The sequence below is a fragment of the Aquarana catesbeiana genome, linkage group LG05 (genome assembly GCF_042186555.1).
Source record: "Aquarana catesbeiana isolate 2022-GZ linkage group LG05, ASM4218655v1, whole genome shotgun sequence".
Classification (NCBI taxonomy): Eukaryota; Metazoa; Chordata; class Amphibia; order Anura; family Ranidae; genus Aquarana; species Aquarana catesbeiana.
In genome coordinates, this window is record NC_133328.1 from 385,546,166 (window position 1) to 385,567,272 (window position 21,107).

Genomic DNA, 21,107 nt, shown 5'->3' on the forward strand with positions numbered 1-21,107 from the left:
TGACCATGGTGCAGCAAGTATACTGCAAATGCCTGCACCGGGGATCTCAGATGTTCCAATATCTGCTCAGCCTGTACACCTGAGTGATGGGCTAAAAGAGCCAAGGCCGGTTTCTGCTGTAAACATGTATCCACATGTATCTGCACATCCAGTGCTTACCTGCAGGTAGGGATACATTTTTACCCTTGGATAAAATCTCTCTGCATCCAGGGTCAGAAATTTGTCCCTAACAGCAGGTAACCACTGTGACCCACGGTTTGTTAGTGTGTCGCTCAGGCTCAATTGATGTGGGGAGTAATGTAGATGATACTGAATTTGCTGCAGGAGTGCCAGCGAGGGATGGAGCTCATCCCAGCTCCTGTAGTCACTAGGGAAGAGAGAAAAAAATTCCCTGGTGCCACACATCCACAGAGTCCTATGGTAATGTAGTAGTGAGGGGAGAAACTACCTCAGCCCGGGTTCCCGCCAAGCCACACCCCAACACCTTTTGCTTTGTCCCCCCCAGCTTAAACATGGGGACCACTGGATGTACAGATACATGTTAACAGCAGTGGCTCTTTTCAGCCCATCACTCAGGTGAATAGGCTGAACAGCTGACAAAAATTGGAACATCTGGGATCCTGGCTGTAGGTATTCATGGTATATTTGCCATCCCATGGCCATTTAGAACATATGAATGAAAATCCTGGTTCACACGGTAAGTTTTTTTAATTCAACCCAGCGGGCTGAACGAAAAAAAAAAAACTAGGGAGCTTAGGAGGAGCTCGCTGTACTAGTGAGTACACTACCGCACCACAACTGCGTACACTGCGTTCTATTCAGTTGAATGGGGATAATTTTTGCTGCTCTGCATTGCAAAGCCTCATGGCCCCACTCTGCTGTCACATGTTTTTACCGTACCTCCCCCAACATTAAAGTGTAAATGATGCCTTTAAGTTTGAAAGACCAGAACCCCCCGGAAAAAAATTATCAACGGCCCTGCTCCCCCACTGCCCATCACTGTGTATAAGAAGCTTTGATAACCATGGCAACAAAAGCCTGGTTACCCTTTTTAAAAATGGTGCTAGCCGCTGCCTTGGATTGCGTCATCTCCGGTTTACAAATAATACGATGCTACATCCCAGCAATGCCTATTGCCTCCTGGGATTGATGACACATCTCCCAGGAGGCATTGCAAACTGGAAATTACGTGCGTGGCCATGGCCAGGGAGGAGGAAGTGAAAAATGAATACAGCATATATACAGTAGGTGCTGAAAAAAAAAAATTTTAAAATATCCAATTCGTTTACAGTGCACAGATTAGTGAGGGATGCTGAGGAGTTGAAAATGTGGGTGGAACTCCACTTTAAAGTGAAACAATAAAAATGAAATATTCCTTTAAATATCGTCCCTTGGGGGTCTCCTTAGTCTGCCTGTAAAGTAGCGCATCTTTCCCATGTTTATAACAGTACTGCAGCAAAATTAAATTTCTAAAGGGGAAAATGTAATTTAAAACTACTCACGGCTGTAATGTATTGTCGGATCCCGGCGATATAGATAAAAATCATTGAAAAGAACAGCGTGGGTCCCCCCCCCCAGTCCATTACCAGGCCCTTTGGGTCTGAAATTAATTTTAGGGGAACCCTGCGCCAAAAATACCAAAAAAGAATGGCGTGAATGTCTCCCACAAATCCATACCAGGCACTTCAGGTCTGGTATGGATTTTAAGGGGAACCCCACACCAAAATTTTTTTAAAAATGGCGTGGGGGTCCCCCATGCCCCCAGGCACTATATACTCTGAACAGCAGTATATATACTATATGGCCTGCCCTATATACACTGCAGAAAAATTGGGCCTTAGGTGTTGGTGGTGCCAGAACACTTTATCCCCTCACATTTACTCTTGTTGGGCACAGGAACGGGCCCTGCTGTGAAATAATGTATCAAAAATTGTAATTACATGGCCCTGTTAAACAGGGGCAGACAAATTGGGCCTTTGGTTTTGGTGGCACTAGAACACTGTAACCCCTCACGGTTACTCTTGTTGGGTTCAGGAACAGGCCCTGCTGTTAAACATTATATCAAAAACTATAATTACATGCCCCTGTTAAACAGGGTGAGAAAAATTGGGCCTTTGGTGGTGGTGGTGGTGCCACAACACTGTAACCCCTCACAGTTATGCCCTGTACACACGGTCGGACTTTCCAATGGAATATGTGCGATCAGAGTTTGTTGTCGGAAATTCCGACCGTGTGTGGGCTCCATCGGACTTTTTCCATCTGAATTTCCGACACACAAAGTTTGAGAGCAGGCTATAAAATTTTCTGACAACAAAATCCTTTAAATTCCGATCGTGTGTAGACAAATCTGATGGACAAAGTGCCGTGTATGCTCAGAATAAATTAAGAGACGAAAGCTATTGGCTATTGCCCCGTTTATAGTCCCGACGTACGTGTTCTATGCCACCACGTTCGGAACGATCGGATTTTCCGACAACTTTGTGCGACCGTGTGTATGCAAAGCAATTTTGAGCCAACATCCGTCTGAAAAAATCCATTTTGTTGTCGGAATATCCGATCAATGTCCGATCGTGTGTACAGGGCATTACTCTTGTTGGGCATAGGAACTGGCCCTGGGTTGAAATATTGTATAAAAATTGTAATTACATGCCCCTGTTAAACAGGGTTAGACAAATTGGGCCCTTGGTTTTGGTGGCGCTAGAACACTGTAACCCCTCACAGTTACTCTTGTTGGGCGCACAAATGGGCCCTGCTGTTAAATATTATATCAAAAACTGTAATTACATGCCCCTGTTAAACAGGGTGAGAAAATTGGACCTTTGGTGGTGGTGCCACAACACAGTAACCCCTCACAGTTACTCTTGTTGGATCATAGGAACTGGCCCTGCGTTGAAATATTATATCAAAAATTGTAATTACATGCCCCTGTTAAACAGGGGCAGAAAAATTGGGCCTTGGGTGGTGGTGGTGGTGCCCTAAACCAAAAACATTGTTGGAAGCTAACATCATCAAGACTGAGGAGGAATAGGATAGGCAGTCTTCAAGGGATCCCAGATCCATAGCAGTTCAATCAGTTACATCAGCATCAGGTGCTTGATAGCTGCTGATCCAAGACTGATTAATTTTTATGAATGTGAGCCTATAAATGGAGTCTGTAGACAGGCACACTTTTTGATCCGCTACAGACCCTCCAGTAGCACTAAATGTGCGTTCAGAAAGCACGCTGGATGCAGAACAGGTCAATTGCATATTGAGCAAGTTCTGGCTAATGGTCCATCCTCAAGAACCAGTAACCCAGTGGATGCTCTGTTGGAAAGGTCTCCAAGTCTGCTCTTGCCCCTAGATATTTCTGCACCATATTATTCAGATGCTGGCGATAGTTGCTTGAACTGATCAGACCTTGGTGCTGAGGACTGAAAAATTGTTTAAAGGCATCGGTCAGCTAGCCACTTCCCCCCGCTCTTTCTCTGACTGAACGAAGCCTCAGCAACATGTTGTCCAGCACCAAGAAATGGTAACCTCCCAGGGTCTGGAAATGCGTTACACAAACCTTTCTTCAAGGCCTCCTGAAGATGTTTCATCCTCTGCTCCCTCTGTGATGGCAGGATGAGTTCTGAAACTTTACCCTTGTAATGTGGATCAAGAAGGGTTGCCAGCCAGTAATGATCCCTCTCCTTGATACCACGAATCCTAGGATCCTTTCACAGGCTTTGCAGAATGAGGGAGGCCATGCAGCGTAAGTTTGCAGAGGCTTTCGATTCCGAGTTCTCTGGGTCACTAAGGATCACATTATCCATAACTACCTCCTCTCAGACAAGTACAACTCCTTGGTTTTCTGGGGACTGAAAACCATCCCTTGAAGACTGCTGTTGAGTGTTATCAACTACATCCATGCTGACACAATCATCCTCCTCCTCCTCTTCTTCCTGTGTGTCTGGCGGGCCTACAGGAATGCTATCTGCATAAAGGGACCCTTGAGAGTAAAGGGAGTCATAAGTTCAACTGTGGTAGAACCACAATAATACAGTATATTAAAAAGCCCATTCCAGTACCCCTTGTGCAATTCCATTATGTTTTTTTTATTTGCAGAAATAAGGTCAAGGACATTTTTCAACTTCCTTTCAATAAACTAACCATCCTGGAGCTTTCTGCTGCTGTCCAGGCACCTGTCAGCAAGAAAATACAGTCCTAGCCACACTGGAACTTTTTTGATCACAAAGGTAGTTTTCTGCTCCCCCGTCTGACATGGATAGAGTACTGGATTCCAGGGTGGAACATCAACCCTAAGCAAAATGCAAGTTATACAGAGCCCAGAGTAACCATGCCCGCTTTAGCTGGGCTTGTTAACTCCTCAACCATCCCAAAAACCTCACTACATAACAGAAAAAAGAAAAACAGTATGAATACTGCTCAAACTTTAGGCAAATATATCTTCTATCCTACAACGTAGACATTACCAGCTGTTTTTCCTGGCCTCCTGTCACAAAGCTTGTTTTTGGATTTTTTATGTATTTACTTTGAAAATTACTTGCTTGCTATTTATTAAAATGTGCTATATTTTCCCTTATGCAACCATCTATTATGCTTAATACATCACTTACTTTTGGTATCGCTATTGTTAATTGCTATAATTGATGATTGTTTGAGTGAAGCAGTTTAGTAGCTATACTATGGGGGTTATTTACCAAAGGCAAATTCATTTTGCACTACAAGTGCAAACTACAAGTGCAAAGTGCACTTGAAATTGCACATGGAAGTGCAGTCGCTGTAAATCTGAGGGGTAGATCTGAAATGAGGGGAAGCTCTGCTGATTTTATTATCCAATCATGTGCAAGCTAAAATGCTGTTTTTTATTTATCTTGCATTTCCCCCTCAAATCTACAGCGACTATACTTCCAAGTGCACTTTCAGTGCAATTTCAAGTGCACTTTGCACTTGTAGTGCAAAGTGGATTTTACTTTAGTAAATAACCCCCTATGAGTTAATATAACCATTGTGCATTATCATTGTGATAAAGCCTTGATTGCCTTAATTGGGTAAAGAGCATACATCCCTCCAATGATTTCATCTCCCTTAGAGACTTCTGCAGTTACCACTAGGGATGAGCCGAACACCCCCCCGGTTCAGTTTGCAGCAGAACATGCAAACAGGCAAAACATTTGTTCGAACAGGCGAACAACGTTAAAGTCTATTGGATACGAACACGAATAATAAAAAGTGCTCATTTTAAAGACTTATATGCAAGTTATTGTCATAAAAAGTGTTTTGGGGACCTGGGTCCTGCCCCAGGGAACATGTATCAATACGTTCGGCTCGAACATCGGGCTCATTCCTAGTTACCACTATCTGTTTAATTGTTTTGTCCTCACTGGTTGTTGTAACAACTCTAATTACGTGATACTTAGAACAAAAAGTTGTGTTCTTGCACTGTATTCACGAATACAGTACAGAATGACTGTTTAGATTTTTTTTACTGGACTCTTATGTCACAATCTTAACTACTGGTGTTTTAAAGTTATATCTTTTATAGGATAGGTAAGCATGCATGATTTTGATTATCTTATATTAAATATTGAGCTCATGCCCTAGAATGCAACAGTTTACCATGCCATTTGCTCTTATAAGTATTACTATTGCTGACATTTCATCTAATCCAAACTGCAAGATAAAGATTTGCTGACCCATCAGTATATTACCTTTTCAAATACTTTTAGAAAAAAGAAAAAAATAGAATATGGGTCCCCTTGGTAAGACTATGAGCATGTAAGCTCCATGTCATGTTAGTACCAGCTCTAATTCACTTTAGAAATGAAGTCCTCTGCTTTACCTGTGCCCAAAATGGTGGCATGTGCAATGGGCTTATGTGTAACTTAACTGCCCACATGTGAAATTGCCTCGCTTCTGCTAAATGAATAAAGATGTTAAAAACCTATCAGACAAATCTCACCTCTTATTATTTAAAAAAATAGCCTAATTCATCCCACCGGTCATTTCTACACTCAAAAGCTCAATGTATGGTTACATTATGGAAGGATGGCTATTTCAATTGAAGTACTGTTGCTGTATCACGATGATTGATTCCAAAGTTACAAGATCAAAAGAGATTCCCACAGTCTAGTGTCAACATTAATATAGGTAATATGATCATTGTCTCAGCTGAATCCTTTAAATTTACATTGCTATGCATTGCGATCCATCTTTTGCTGTGAAAGAGGCTTCCAAAAGCATTGCATTGTATAGGGATGGGTGCGCATCTAGGGCCTTCTGGTCATGGGGATACTATACCTATTTAATACATTTGAGGTTAAATTTCAGAATACTTGTTTAATTTAATGAAAATGGAAACAAGCTAGCATGTCAAGATCTGGAGTCAGGCTCGGAGGCCAGTAGCTATAACAGTACTGAAGCATCCACCAACCAGCAAAAAATGTACAGAAGCAGGGCACCCTTGGCTGAGGGGGGGTGGTCCCCTGCCTCTGTACATTTTTAGCTGGTTGGTGGGTGCTTCAGTACTGTTATAGCTACTGGTCTCCGAGCCTGACTCCAGATCTTTACATACTAGCTTGTTTTCACTTTCCTTACATTAAACAAGTATTCTGAAATTCAACCTCAAATGTATTAGTTAGGTATATGTGACGGATCTCGATACCCCATATGGGAACCTCCGCCAGACCTGTGTCTCCTGTCCTCCAAACGCATCCGCAGCCTGCAGACTCGCCATAACCAGCCCTTAACCCCTCAATCACAAGAAAAGCCACACAGATGTTGAGCGTTAAACATATAGAGCATAAACTCTTTATTAAGTACCAAACATACACTTTTAAACACAGTTAGGGGCACTTCCCTTAGCCTCGTCATAGAGGGGGTAGGGGACAAGGAAGAATCAATGGAAACTCAACACTTGTATATTCAAATAAATACAGTTGAAACATATAAAGGGATTATGATAAGCAGGCAGCCCCTCCTTACACATCCCCTGCTGGGAGGTGTCTCCAGACCTTTGTCTATGTGCCATGACCCAACACAATTAAACACTAGACACGTGCACACTGAAATATTTTGTTTCGGAATTTCATTTTCGTCTGAAAAATACATTTATTTAGTTACTCCCGAAATTCGTTTTTATTTGTTTAGTTTTTCATTAAAAATTACATTTGTACGAAAATCCAAATTAATTAAGGTCGAATCTGTCATTGAAGGCTTATGGTGTCTGTCAAATGTTCAAAGAAGATTCGACGGAGCAGCTAAACGGTTTGTGTACATTTCCGCTCAAATTTTCCACCTGCAAGCTAGCTGTAGTAGAATTCTAATGTTGTATGACTAGTAATAATTATATTTATTAATTATTTTACTAGTCAACCAACATTAGAATTTTTCTATAGCCTATGGGCGGATGCATTTGACCCGAAAACTACGAATGCAGCGTTGTACAGTTTAGCTGCTCTGTCGAATCTTCTTAGAACTTTCTACAGACACAATAAGCCAAAGATTCAACGTTTGTATGTTTTTCATTGCTTTGTCGAATCTTCGTTGTTCATGTTGATGAATGGTCTACTCTACCTTAACAGTCAGCCAACTTTCACATTTGTTTCTCAATCTCCAAGTGCAATGGCGGGCGCGGCATCTGACGTTGTGTCAGATATTGATATGGCATTATAATATAGAATCTATAATAATAAATCCCCCCCCACAACACGGGCAATGTCTGAGGCTATCACAACACTACTATCACTATCAAGTTCACAACACTAAAACAATAGCAGCAGATTATTATGAAAAAGTTAAGTTGAACTGTAGCTTGCTTCACTATTGTTCTGCTGCTGTGCTTATGCTTAATTGCTAAATAATTCAGGTTCTCTGACAAACGGACCAGCTAAAATTGACTGTCTCATGAAATGATTCAGTGTGTGTCTCTCTCTGCTAGCAAATCGTAAGTGAAAGTAAGTTGGCTGTACGTGTGTACTTAGTTCTAGCTATTTTACTGCCCTCCTCTTTGGTTACAATCGGCCAATAACATTCATCATCATCATCATTATTTTACTTCCCCCACCCAATTCCAGCAGCAATCTTTACTCTCTATGTCGAATCTTTTCTCTCTATGTCAAATCTTTTCTCTCTATGTCGAATCTTTTCTCTCTATGTGGAATAATCTTGGACTAATACAGTTAAGGTTAGGCACATTTGACGACAGATTTAATAGACACAGATTGTTATTGTAAGCGTCATGTCGAATCTCCTATCAATGTCGAACTGTTGTCGCAATAAAAACAAAAATAAAGCATTTGTTTATGTCGGATCTTTCGGTTTTCGTATTCTGCACTTTCGATAACGAAAAATCTGAAATTCCGCCGAAAATGCATTTGGACAAAAACGAATGCACATGTCTATTAAACACAGCAACAAGAGGGGGTGGGGGAGAAGGGATGTAGCATTACATTACATTATCTCAATGCCATTTTGTCCCCAAGTCTCTCAGTCTCTTCTGGGCCAAAATCTGTGGGAAGGAGGCCAGCCCACAGCCCCCTCCAAAACACATACATTGACAGTTGGTTCTGTCACAGTATAGTATCCATATGACCAGAAAGTCTTAAATGCGCACCCTTCTTCTTGCCTTCTATGTGGGCACTTCAGTGATTTGTCTTTGAATAGTTGTCTATATACAAATACATTTTGGCTTTGCACCCCTGATTGTAGCAGTCTTTTTTCTTCACCCAAAATATAATGTGAAGTCATCTACAGAATAACCATATCTTGTTCTAGAACAAAGACAGTTTTTCTTTTGCTTCTACACTATATACATTATTGCCCTTTGGTAAGCTTTAGATCCAGTGGGATGGATTGCCATCAACTACCAAGATGTCAGCTGTCCCTCTTGAAAGAGTAAGCTGCTTTAGACCAAGAAGTCTAGAAAAGCAGCAGATGACACCACAATATCTTAGAAGCAAGGAGTGAATAACTCTACATTCAAAGATGGCTGACATGGCTAAGGAAAGGAAGCACATTAGTATCCTAACTACATATATGTGTATTATTTTATAGATTCTGTTTATTTTAACTTGTGTTGGTCTTGTGCCATTGTGCATAAGCTCCAACAGTGTAGTCATTGGTTTTCTCCTGTGTTTCATTAGCTGCTGAAATGTGAAACACAGCAGATCCACTAACAAACAGATAATCAAGAAGGGAGTTATTTTTCTGCATAATATTTTCAAAAGCTCTTTGCATAAACAGAAAAAACAAGTATAAGACTAGGTTCACATCTGAGCCAGGTGATCACATCTGGACTGCATGTAACCTGGACGCGCACCCACAACCGCAATCAAAATGTGCTATTATTAGCAGATGCACGGGGGGCCATTAATTCTTAATGGCACGCCCATGATCAGAAACCACGGTGCATTTTCCCATACTAGGAAATGCATAGCACTGTGCGGTTTTCCTGCAGCTGTGTTTCCTGTAGGTACAGCAGCCTGTTCATATGCATGGGCTGCTGTGCCCGTGCAAACACAGCTGTAGGGAAACCAACATAAGGGTTAATTTACTAAAGGCAAATAGACTGTGAACTTTGAAAGTACAGTTGCACTCTGCAAGGGCATTTTGCTCCAGAGATTAGTAAATGAGGTGAAGCAAAGACTACCCAATCACATGCAAGGAAATAAAAACTGCATTTTTGCTTGCACATGACTGGATGATGGAATTCAGCAGAGTTTCCCTTCATTTACTAAGCTCTGGAGCAAATGTGGAGTGCAGCTGCACTTGCAAAGTTCACAATTTACCTTTAGTAAATCCTCCCCATAGTGTGAACCTAGTGTAAAGTATACCTTGTAGAATGGAGAAATGTGTGAAGTAGTTATTGCCTCAAAGAGTTTATAAAAATGTTTTCCTATTATAACTACTGAAATTGTGACATGTCAATTTATGCACTGTACCTGAAAACTCATTTTAATTACAGTTTGCTGCTTTCTTTTATTAAATGTATATTTCCCATTTTTTCCCGCTTTTGAAAAATTGCTCAATAATATTTTGCCTGTGAATGATCATTTCACTTTATGAGCGAATTACAAGTTTCCAACTGCATTATAATGGGAAACTCTTACATTCTAACCTAATCAGAAAAACATTGGTATCTAATTAAAGATGCAAAGCTCATTACAGTGACAAAATATTAGGCACAGGCCTATTATTTTATCTGTCCATTTATGCTTGTTTTTGTGATCTTTATGATTATTATTATTTTGCCTGCTAAAATTATGTAGTTAACGATGTTATTAACTAATTGTTCAATCTGCATGCATACAAATATATCAAAGACCTTTGATTTTTGAAAGGCATTACTTAGCTAAATGAATGATATATACACTGCTCGAAAACCACATCAACATTTTAAGGCTAAGCTTGGGCAAATCATAAAAAAAGTAATTACAAATGGGGCTTTTATTTTTTTATAATACAAAAATAACATATTTTTAATGTAAGAGTGATTAGTCCAGAAAAAAATATATCACAATGAAAATGGAGGTCTAATATAATTCATAATTTCCATTTTTTTACACCTACAAATGATTTCTGGTTCGAGAATAATCAATCCATGTTTTAATTTAAGCACCAAATCTTCTCTTCCTGTGCTGATTGCAGTAAGCTAATATGCACAGGGTAGAGTGAGAAACACTATCAAGATTAATAACTTTTTAAAATTCATGGTTGCCAAAAGAACTTGTATTTTATTTTGATATATCCTAAAAATAATTGCTTTGCTAAATAAATAAATTAATACATTCAATTATAAGGGTCATTCAAAGCAGCAGTTTCACTTATTCTATCTTGAAAACAAAATACTGTTATACAATTAAATAATATATTTTTGCTGTGAGATTTTCATTTTGCTAATATATATAATGTTATAATATTCCTAATGTACTGTACTTTACAATACTGTTACAAAAACAAATAAATACCTGTGCATCCAAGACCCCCACTTTGAAAACACCTAGACCTGCCTTACCTTGGTTGACTGACTAAACCAGATGGATCTGTCTACCTTAATTCTACTGGGATATAGAAAGATTGGTGTGTCCTCTGAAAAATTTTCTGAAAATAATGACCCCTGTCCTGGTGTGTTAGCGTTGTGAATTAAGCCTTATTTGTTAACTCAGCTCTCTAGCTATTAAGGTCTATATCTAACAGAATCTGGAAGATGTTCAGATCAATGTTTTCAAGATGCAAATACTAAATATAACATATTTTCATGCAACATTTCATATTTTACCTATAATGATAAATAAAACAAAATGGTTTTCAGCATAAAAAAAATGAAGAAATCGATTAAAAAGATACTATATGGTATATTTCCTGTTATAAAAATCTAGAATACATATCATTAACAAGTTTTGTAAATGTATGAACCATTTAAATAGTTAAGTGAACATTTAAATGAGCCATAAGAAAGTGAAGAATAAATAGGTTTCCTTACTTTTCTTCTTTCTCCATTAATTCCTCTCCACTGTTCTGCCTTTCTTACAATGTGGCTTAACTCTTGATTTGAAATTTCCAGATCATAAGGAATGGGGCAAACTGCTTCCTCGCAACTAATACGCTGAAAAACATCTAATATCCAGCTTTCTTTATGTATCCTGTAAAATATAGTAAAATGTAGTTGTTGTGTTATGTATAAGATTTAGAGAGGTCTTAAATTTGAGTTCTATTATAAAAGCATGCAACATTTACAAGTATCAAAGTTGCAATTCATAAAGATTAAAGTGTATGTAAACCCAAACAATGAACTTATGGTCTGTTTACCGTTTATGCTATGGCTGGCCGGACGAGCGGCAATGTGAGTGGACGCGGTCCCGAGAAGTGCACAGGGGCTTGATCTATGCCCGCTGTATCCACTGGACACAGTAGAACACTGATCATTGTACCAGTCCACTGTTACACATGATTGCTGATTGGCTACAGTGATCACATGGCACCAGGGCCACCCACAGTAGTGAACAATATAGTGTTTACTACTGTGTGATCTCTGTGCCATTCACATCAGCCCTGTACCATATGATAGCTGTGGCCAATCACAGCTATCACAGTATTTCTCAATGGCTACAGAAATGCTTGAGCATTCAGTGCAGGAGAAATTATTGCTTTTATAGCCATTATGACTGTAAAAGCAATCAGAGTGTAAAAAACTCTCTGTTACTAGTCAGTGCCTCCGATCACCGCCACCCACTCAACATGTCCCTAATCACCACCACACCTGTTACTGTGTCCGTGAACACCACCACACCAGTTACGGTGTCCGTGAACACCTCCAGACCAGTTACAGTGTCCGTCATCACCATCACACTGGTTAAAGTGTCCCTGATCAGCACCACAACAGTTATGGTGCCCATGAACACCACCAGAACAGTTATAGTGTCCGTGATCACCACCACACCAATTACATGTCCCTGATAACTGCCACACCAGTAACAGTGTCTGTGAACACTGTCAGGCCAGTTACAGTGTCTGTGATCACTGCCACACCAGTTATGGTGTCCGCGATCACTGCCAGACCAGTTACAGTGTCTGTGATCACTGCCACACCAGTTAAGGTGTCTGCGATCATTGTCACACCAGGTACAGTGTCAGTGATCACCATAACGCCAGTTAAAGTGTCTGTGATCACCACCACACCACTCACATTATCCCTAATCACTGCCACCCACACACAGTGTCATTAATCACCCCGTGCATCACATAAGTCATATTGTCCCTGATCATCGCCATACCAGTTACAGTGTCCCTGGTTACTGCCACACCAGTCCCAGTGTACCTGATCACCGCCACACCAGTCCCAGTGTCCTTGATCATTGGCACACCACTCATATTGTCCCTGATCACTGCCACACAAGTTAAAATGTCCCTGATCACCTTCACACCACTAAAATTGGGAACTCTTTTAATGTTCCTTTCTTCAGCCTCCTGTATGTCCTGGCCAGTGAACATGTAATTCCTGGGGGCAGCCATGTACCAGTAGGCTAAGCTTGCTTGGCTTATAGGAACTGGGACAGCAATAGGTGATGCTACGCTAAGCTATATTCCCTGACTACTCGTATAGAAGTGACTATTACAGTACGTTGGTTTTGACACAATTGGTTGATTTGGGTGATACAACGTCTGGTACAAAATCAGTCCAGACACTGAAAAAGTCTCAAACATGTGGTGTCGTCATACAAGTATGCCCATGCTGTGTGTGAGAAATATTTTATTCAATTGCCAATTTTGTGTGAAAAAATATATTTTTACTGTCCTGGCATTTTATGACCTTGAGAAAAAAAATTTTTATCCAAGGAAAACTTTATCAATGCCAGTCCAGTACAACATAGCCAAGCTGTACATGTCAGTTATTGTGCAAAATCAATCAAAACGAGTACATTTCTGGTCGACAAAATACATGCCAGTAAAACCAAAGTGATTACAATCAACTTATTAACCCAAAGACATATCGGAACATCATGAGCAATGTATCGAAGTTGAGCATCATACAACATTCAACCCTAACAGCCTGTCCATGACCAGATCAGCCGGAGCAGGCCCAGGGACATCCAGCCATGGAGCCCATAACTTTTTGTATTTACATGAACACCCCCTATAGTGGTAGATAATTGTTTCCATCCACAAGGTATTACCAACTACAGTGATACATTGACTGGCCACATCAATCACCTTGCAGGTGGACAGACAAACAAGGAGAATGCCACAGCCAAAACCAGGATGCTGGAATAAGGAGCAGGAGTGTAACACACTGCTGACAGTAACATAATAATTAAATAGGTTCTAGTAGTGCTCAAAAGTAAAAATAACAGCAAGCACAATATGTTGACTATTCATTTTAAAGAATTTAAATGGCCCATAGAATTGCTTTAAAATGCAGTAGAACCTCCCTATTATTACTTCTCTTGAAAATGTTATCTAATGTTGGTATTTAACATTGCAGTAATATAAAATGTAATGTTCTTTTAACCCAAGGTAACAGTTTTATTTTTCTATCTCTAATAAAATACAACATAATCTAAAATTTTCAATCTTTTTTTAGTGTAAATGTATTGTTTAATATAATATTACTATGGATGAGCTTCAGGCTTGTGTTGGCCATGAGTTTGACCCAGATCCAAACAGTTTACAGTTCTCTCTGCTTTGCCAAATCTGGCCATTTAGTTAACCCATTTTCACTTATTCTGACCTCTTACCCACACTGGCTTGTTTCCATTTATAAACAAGCCAGAGGGCATTCCAGGTGATGTTATTGACCAAATATGGTCATGAGGTTGTACATCCATTATCAATTACAATGGATGATGCCCTGATGACCTGCTGACAAAAACCAGGACAACCTATACAGATGATCTCTCCTCTACAGGTAGGCCACGTGAAACAGGGCACCCACAAGCATATTTTTTTTAAGAAATTGTGTATTTTTAATGTTTCCCTCTAAGCCTTATTAAAAGACCTGCTCCCAAGCAAAAGGTATTTATTTATTTATGTATTTAGTTATTTATTTTGCAAAGCTTCATGTTTCTTATGACAGTGTCCAGCTACCCCCGCTCTTTTTATCAAAGTTTGCAAATTGGTTTTAAAAAGGTCTTTGGTTTTAAAATTACAAGATTTGGCTTGAATAGACTTCAATAAATTTGGGCATAAAGTACAGGGTGTGTGAATTTTGTCATAGTGTTCAGCAAACGTCCAACACACCGAACTTTGCCTGATTTGCTAGTCACTATATAAAATCTTTACCTAAGTCTAACTACTGTAGATTTCAAAGTATAAGGCCTGAATCTTATTCAGTTTGGTTGCCTATTATCCTTTTAGCATACTTCACAAAAGTAAACAGGATTTCCAATGAATGTTTCAAAGTAAAGGATAAATATTTGGCACAGCAAATGTGAACGCTTTTCATATTATAATACTAATAATCTGCTACAGTTTTTCTATTTACTAACATGTGGAAGTGCTTTTGGATTTTAATTCAGAATGTTATGAAATGTACTTATTTATGAAATGCAATTTAGAAATTAATCTAGGCTTTTTAACATCAAAGGCAAATTTGATAAGCATTTCATTCTATATTTAGCCTTAGATGATGGATTTTACTAACTATTTGAGAAACATATATACAGGACATTCTTAAAGGCATCCATGATATTCAAGTTGGAATATAGCATTGCAGACATACTACTACATACAATAACCAATAAAACGCACAACTATATTATATTAGTATTACTTTTTAGTTTTTGATACATAGGGAAGAGTTAAAACCCCTGTCAATGTGTGCTGAACACCTGTGTATCCCATTGAGGCGGTTTCCTCTGTTATGTTTCTTTCCTCCTGAAATATACAAACCTGATACTCAAATCATATTAGCTGGTGCCACTGTAGAGAAAGGTAAAAAAGCAATTCCCCCTTCTGCTTAACACCTTCTCACCCAGCCTATAGCAGATTAATGGCTGGACGGGCCTTTCATCTTTCTGAGTGGATGTCATATGATGTCCTTCCAGAACTCACCTCTGGCATGGCCGTGGGGCTGTGCAGCAGTGTGATATGTCACTGGCTGTGCCCACCGGACATATGTCTGCCTGCTGCCATTGGCTCCCTTGACTTTGGTAAAGCGCAGGAGCGTAAAACATGTAAGTCACGGTTGCCATGGCTACTTTGAGCTTGCGATCCGCCTAGCTTCCTGGTACTCCTCGTTTCCAGCCCTGACCCTGCCTCCTGGCTTCCGGATTCAGTGCACACCATCCAGAGCGCCCTCCAGCATGCCAGGTTCCAGCCAGCCTGATCAGCCAGCTTGACCGAGGTCATTCAGAGGTGCAATACACCCCCTAGATCACATTGAGTCTGATATCCGGAATACAGCCACTAAATGCACCTTAGAGAGCGGTGTCTCTCCACCTCTATTTTTCTCCCTGCACATTGAGCCATTGAGTCTGACAATTAGGATCGGAGCTTAGAGCACACTTGCTGACATTAACCTCTTGTCATCTGGAAGTCATGGTGGTATCGCATATACTAATTTTCAGATTACTTCAACCATAATAATGAGTTGTGCTTATGAAGTCTAATAATTTTATCATCTCATTTTTTCATTGACAGTTGTTTTTAATTTCAAATCTCAGCATGCATCCAATAAATGAACTTTATTGATTATACCATCAGCAATAGTTTTTTACTACTGGTCCCATTGAGAGCTGCATTTTTGATTATTTTTGTTAACTTTGACCAATGACAGCTAATCACAACAAAAGAATCAGTTTAATTCAGTAAAAATGGTTGCTTATACCAATTTATACAAATACAATTCACTGGTATAAGCAATCATATGTAAAAAAAAAAAAAATCATGATCACTTCCCTAGAGTAGTACAGTGTGACTGTGACTATGGTAACACTGTATTGCTCTGGTAACAGTTTGTTAAAAACATAAAAAAAAGAAAAAATAAATAGTTGAAAAAAAAATAGTTAAAAAAAAATGTTAAACATTTTTGTTTTGTATACTTCACCAGTCAGTGTCCCTGATCACTGCCACACCATTAAATGATAACCATGTACTGCACTAGTGACAGTATGTAAAAAAAAAAAAAAACTCGCCATGCCTCTTACTAAATACCTTTGATGGTCTAATTTTGAAAAAGGGGTCTTTGCCTCAAAAAATAAGAAGTGTGTCAGTACATCAGAACTGATCAATTTTCAGATATAAATACCATAGTTTGTGGATTCTATAGTTTTCCTACAGACTAAATAATAAAACACTGATTTAGGTTATTTTTACCAAGGAAATGTAGCAAAATACTTTTTGACTTAAATTTATGAATAAAGATAATTTATTTGCAAACAAACAAAAAAGTTTTTGCTCCTTTTTTGGTCTTTTTTTGTTTATTTAGCAAATAATAAAGAAACCCAGTGGTGATTAAATACCACCAAAAGTAAGCTCTATATGTGTGAAAAAAAATGATAAAAATTTCTTATGGGTAGAGTGTTGCATGACTGCGCAATTGTCATTCAAAGTGTGACAGCGCTGAAGGCTGAAATTTGGCCTGGGTGGGAAGGGGGTAAAAGTGCCCAAAGTGGATAATGGATAGTATACAAAATATTTATTGGCATTTAGCTTATAAAACTATTGTAATGAAGTCATTCTAAAAACAACAACTTTTCTGCTGCTACAAAGGACAGATATGTTGTATTTTACTTGACAGACACTCAAATGTGAGTTCAGTTACGGATGACGTCTCACCTCCTGTCCACCTGATCTCTCCCAGCCTCGGAAGCCACCGGAATGACCAGAACTGGCCATCATTAGCTCCATTCTGCACGGACAGAGGAGACCCATGTGTGCTTGGTACACTAAATGCCTTTTACTTCCTTATATATGTGAGTTGTTTTTCAACAAAATAAATCTTTTTAAACTTATATTGCACTTAGATCAGCGTTGCCTTTTTTCCCTTTCTGTTGTGTATTTCTTGCCTATATACCAGAGCCTGGTTACCTTCAGAAACCAATCTGAACTCTCTGGTTCCTATTTAGGTACTATAGGCCTGATGCAATAAAAAGTATATGCAGTACATATAGTATAAGCTATTTCAAATGGTATTATTTGATACATTGTGTGAAAATACAGTTTACTTAATCAAAAAGAAACATTTCAGGTGTAAATAACTTTATTCAGTGCAATATTACCACTATGATTTTCTCTTGAAATGTTAACGCCTGGGCATCAGCCACTTGAAAATATGCGGCATCTTGGCGGATGGGCCTTGTCTCTGAGTGAGCACTTATTTGCGTGAATTGTATTAAATAGAACTGTGCTGAAAGCGCATGTCCTGCGCATTTCCACCACAATTTCCGGTGGCTAACAGAAAGTTACCAATCACTGCTTGCAAATGGGAGATTTACAATCATGTGACCACCGTAACAGCCAATCACAGCAATCACACGATCATAAAACCACGCCCCACCTCCCGGCATCCTAAACCAGTAATTTATTTTTTCCTGGCCCTCTGTTGCTCAGACAACTAACTGTAAATATTGTGGACAGGACAGGTAGGCACAGGTACCATTAAACACAATGTTAAAAGTTCTAACCCTTAGACTAATGTCACAGAAGTGACTCTGCTGCTAATAACACTTCACCAGTGGCAGAGTCATTGAGAAGAGTCTGTGGAATTGCACCCTCACTGGCTAGAAATGCTGCTAAATCTCCCTTAATAGTACAAAGGAAGAGAGGAAGTGACATTTCACTGGGCCAGCTAGCAATGGAACAATTCCATAAAGACTGTTAAGTAGTCTCTTTGTGATTCTGATGCTGGCTAGATGTGACCAGCATCAAAATCACCTGTGTGAAAGGGCCCTTACCCATTCGGATACAAATGTGTTTTTTTTTGTCTGTGTCCCTGTTGAAAAGATTTCTTATGAGTTCCAGTCTTTAGAGGAAGTGAATGAAAATCTCCAGAACAAGACAAAGATGGCAAAAAAAAGGGCTATAGCACTTTCCCACTCTATCCTAAAGGAACTACAAATTGTTTGCTGAAAATTGGCTTCTTTCCACAGCTAACAATAAAAGAGTTAAGCATCTCACGCTATTTTTAACCATGTGCTACTAGTATTAAGTCCAGAGGGGCCTCTGCACATTACTGAAATAGCGTAGGATATAAACATTGTGTTCTATTACTACTTTTTAAATAAAAAGGGTATCCCCATCTTCACAGGGGATACCATTTTTACAGTTAAGTCATAAAGACTTGTAGCACTATCATAAGAGGTCTGTGAGCATGGCAGATTCCCACCATGTTGAAATCAGCTGGTATGCTCTATCCGACCATCTATTTTCCAATTGATTTAATGAAGTAATGAATAATGACAGCATGGGTTTGATGGCCCTAAGGAACAATGGCTTAGGTTGCAGCTGCAACAGCTGACCCCCTACCCCTATAATATTATGATGGGTGATAATCTAATATGACTTGAAAACTGCAATTTGATATATTTTTTGCCCTGTGGTTTGGTAACAAATTCTAAATCTAAAATAACTTCTTACCTGAGAAAATAAAGGTAGAGTACTGAGGAAGATATGATAAAAATCATGATGTATATAAGCAAAGTGATGAGTATGCCAGGAGTGCCATATTTTTCTGTTTGAAAGAAATGCCAGTAAAGCTTTGCCGCATCTGCTATTGGTTTCTCTGCACTGTAAGAAAGTCTCTGTAGTATGAAAAAGAAATAAATGCATTGCAACAACATATTACTTCGGGATGTGTAAAAAAGTTATATATTTTTATACATTATACATATCATTCAATTCAATTTAAAGCTAAGGATAATTTGCACATAGGCATGGGCAACATCAAATAACAGGACCCTGTACAGCCTACCTAATAGCCCCCACCCCCTCCAAAAAAAATTCTAATTGAATTTAGTTATTATTAATGGACACGAACACAACAAAATTATAACTAAAGCCAAAAGATAAAATTGTATTGAGTTAAAAAATAAAGCTCCGTGTCTGTTTACAGTCTCCTGTGCTTATGGTTGTAGATATTTTGTTGATGCACCAGGAAGGTGCTTGATAGGTTGGACTGTTGTATTGTGCATTGTATTTCTAATCAGGTGAGCAATCCTTCCTAGATTACAATACAGTGGATATAGAAAAGAATCACCCCCTTTAAAATAATCACATTTTGTTGCTTTGCAGCCTGAAATTAAAACAGATACAGTTTTTGTTTTATCCAGCTGTATGTACTCAGTGCAACTTATAACATCCAAGTAAAAGATATAACACTAACATGTTAGTGGAAAGGATGTGGAATTCTCTTCCACAGGTGGTGGTATCAGTGGGGAGCATCGATAGTTTCAAAAACAGGGACTTGTGTCTTTTTTCAACCTCACCTACTATGTAACTATGTAACTATGTCAGAAAAAAATTTAAAAACAGAATCACGGAGTTGGATAAAGGATCGCCTCCTTGTGTCAGTAATTTGTTGAACCACTTTTGCTTTAATTACAGCCTTTAGTCTGTTGGGATATGTTTCTACTAACTTTGCACATCTAGACTCTGCAACATTTGCCCACTTTTCTTTGCAGAACTGCTCAAGTTCAGTTAAACTTGAAGATGGCCGTTTCTGGACTGCATTCTCCAAGTCATTCCACAGATTTTCCATGGGGTTTAAGTCTGGGCCCTGACTAGGCCATGTGAGGATATTCACCCACAGCTGGTTAGAACAAAACCTGTGTCTGTCTTCATTTCAGGCTGCAAAGCAACAAAATGCGATTATTTTAAAGGGGGATGATTGTTTTATATACACACTGTACCGATTTAGATGGGAGCTCAGTCAGACACTCCCAACATAAATTATCAAACATGGCTGATTGGACTCCAAACAACATAAGGGTTGTCCTCTCAACTGACCAAAAATAGCCAGATTTCAAAGACAGCCTTTACTAATGCCAGCCTTTTTGGCAAATGATGCCAGATTGCTAGACATAAGTTACTGAACCTAAAGGCTTCACATGAAACAATAGGAATGTCCTACTGTCTTTCACACTCAGAAATCCTATGAAAACTGTCTTGCTTGCATTATGTGGAAGTTGATTTTATTAATCAGTATAGAGTTCTGACTTCACCGTGTAGTAAAAAGATCAGAAGGACAAAAGTTATTCAAGCACAGAGAATGTGTCCCAATACCCTAAACTTTATCCTTCCTCAAGTCTACTAATAAATTTACAATATCATCCATATCCACCTAACTGCACTTAATCTTTTACAGCTGTGCTGTAAAACTTTGCAACAGTATAAGAAAAAACATTTTTACTGCTGTTAGTGACTATTCTAATCAGTGTTATTTTAGGAACAGCAATCAGGAATAATTAGGCATTTTCCATTTCAGCTTTCCCAACTGCATAAACCTATAACATTTCTATGCAAGAAGTACAAGGACATTTTTGGTTACACATAGGGATTTATTTATATATAATTCACACGGTTTTTTTTTGCCCAGTGAAAGTGCACGTACCTTCATTATGTGCAGATAGAGCAAAAAAAAAAATGTTATTAGGCTATATCCTGTGATTTTCAATTGTAAATATTGA

General features: G+C 39.0%; 1 protein-coding gene across 1 annotated transcript in view; it reads right to left on the minus strand.

Moving 5' to 3' along the window:
- Positions 1–9,051: 9,051 nt before the first annotated feature.
- The window catches only part of LOC141146025 (uncharacterized), a 130,590-nt gene continuing 118,534 nt past the window's right edge, over positions 9,052–21,107 (minus strand). Inside the window, exons 8-11 of the mRNA XM_073632794.1 lie at positions 19,060–19,223; positions 11,468–11,627; positions 10,095–10,102; positions 9,052–9,214 (exon numbers count right to left, since the gene is read on the minus strand). Of these exons, the coding sequence (XP_073488895.1) occupies positions 9,052–9,214; positions 10,095–10,102; positions 11,468–11,627; positions 19,060–19,223 (495 nt within the window). The remainder of the gene's footprint in view (positions 9,215–10,094; positions 10,103–11,467; positions 11,628–19,059; positions 19,224–21,107) is intronic.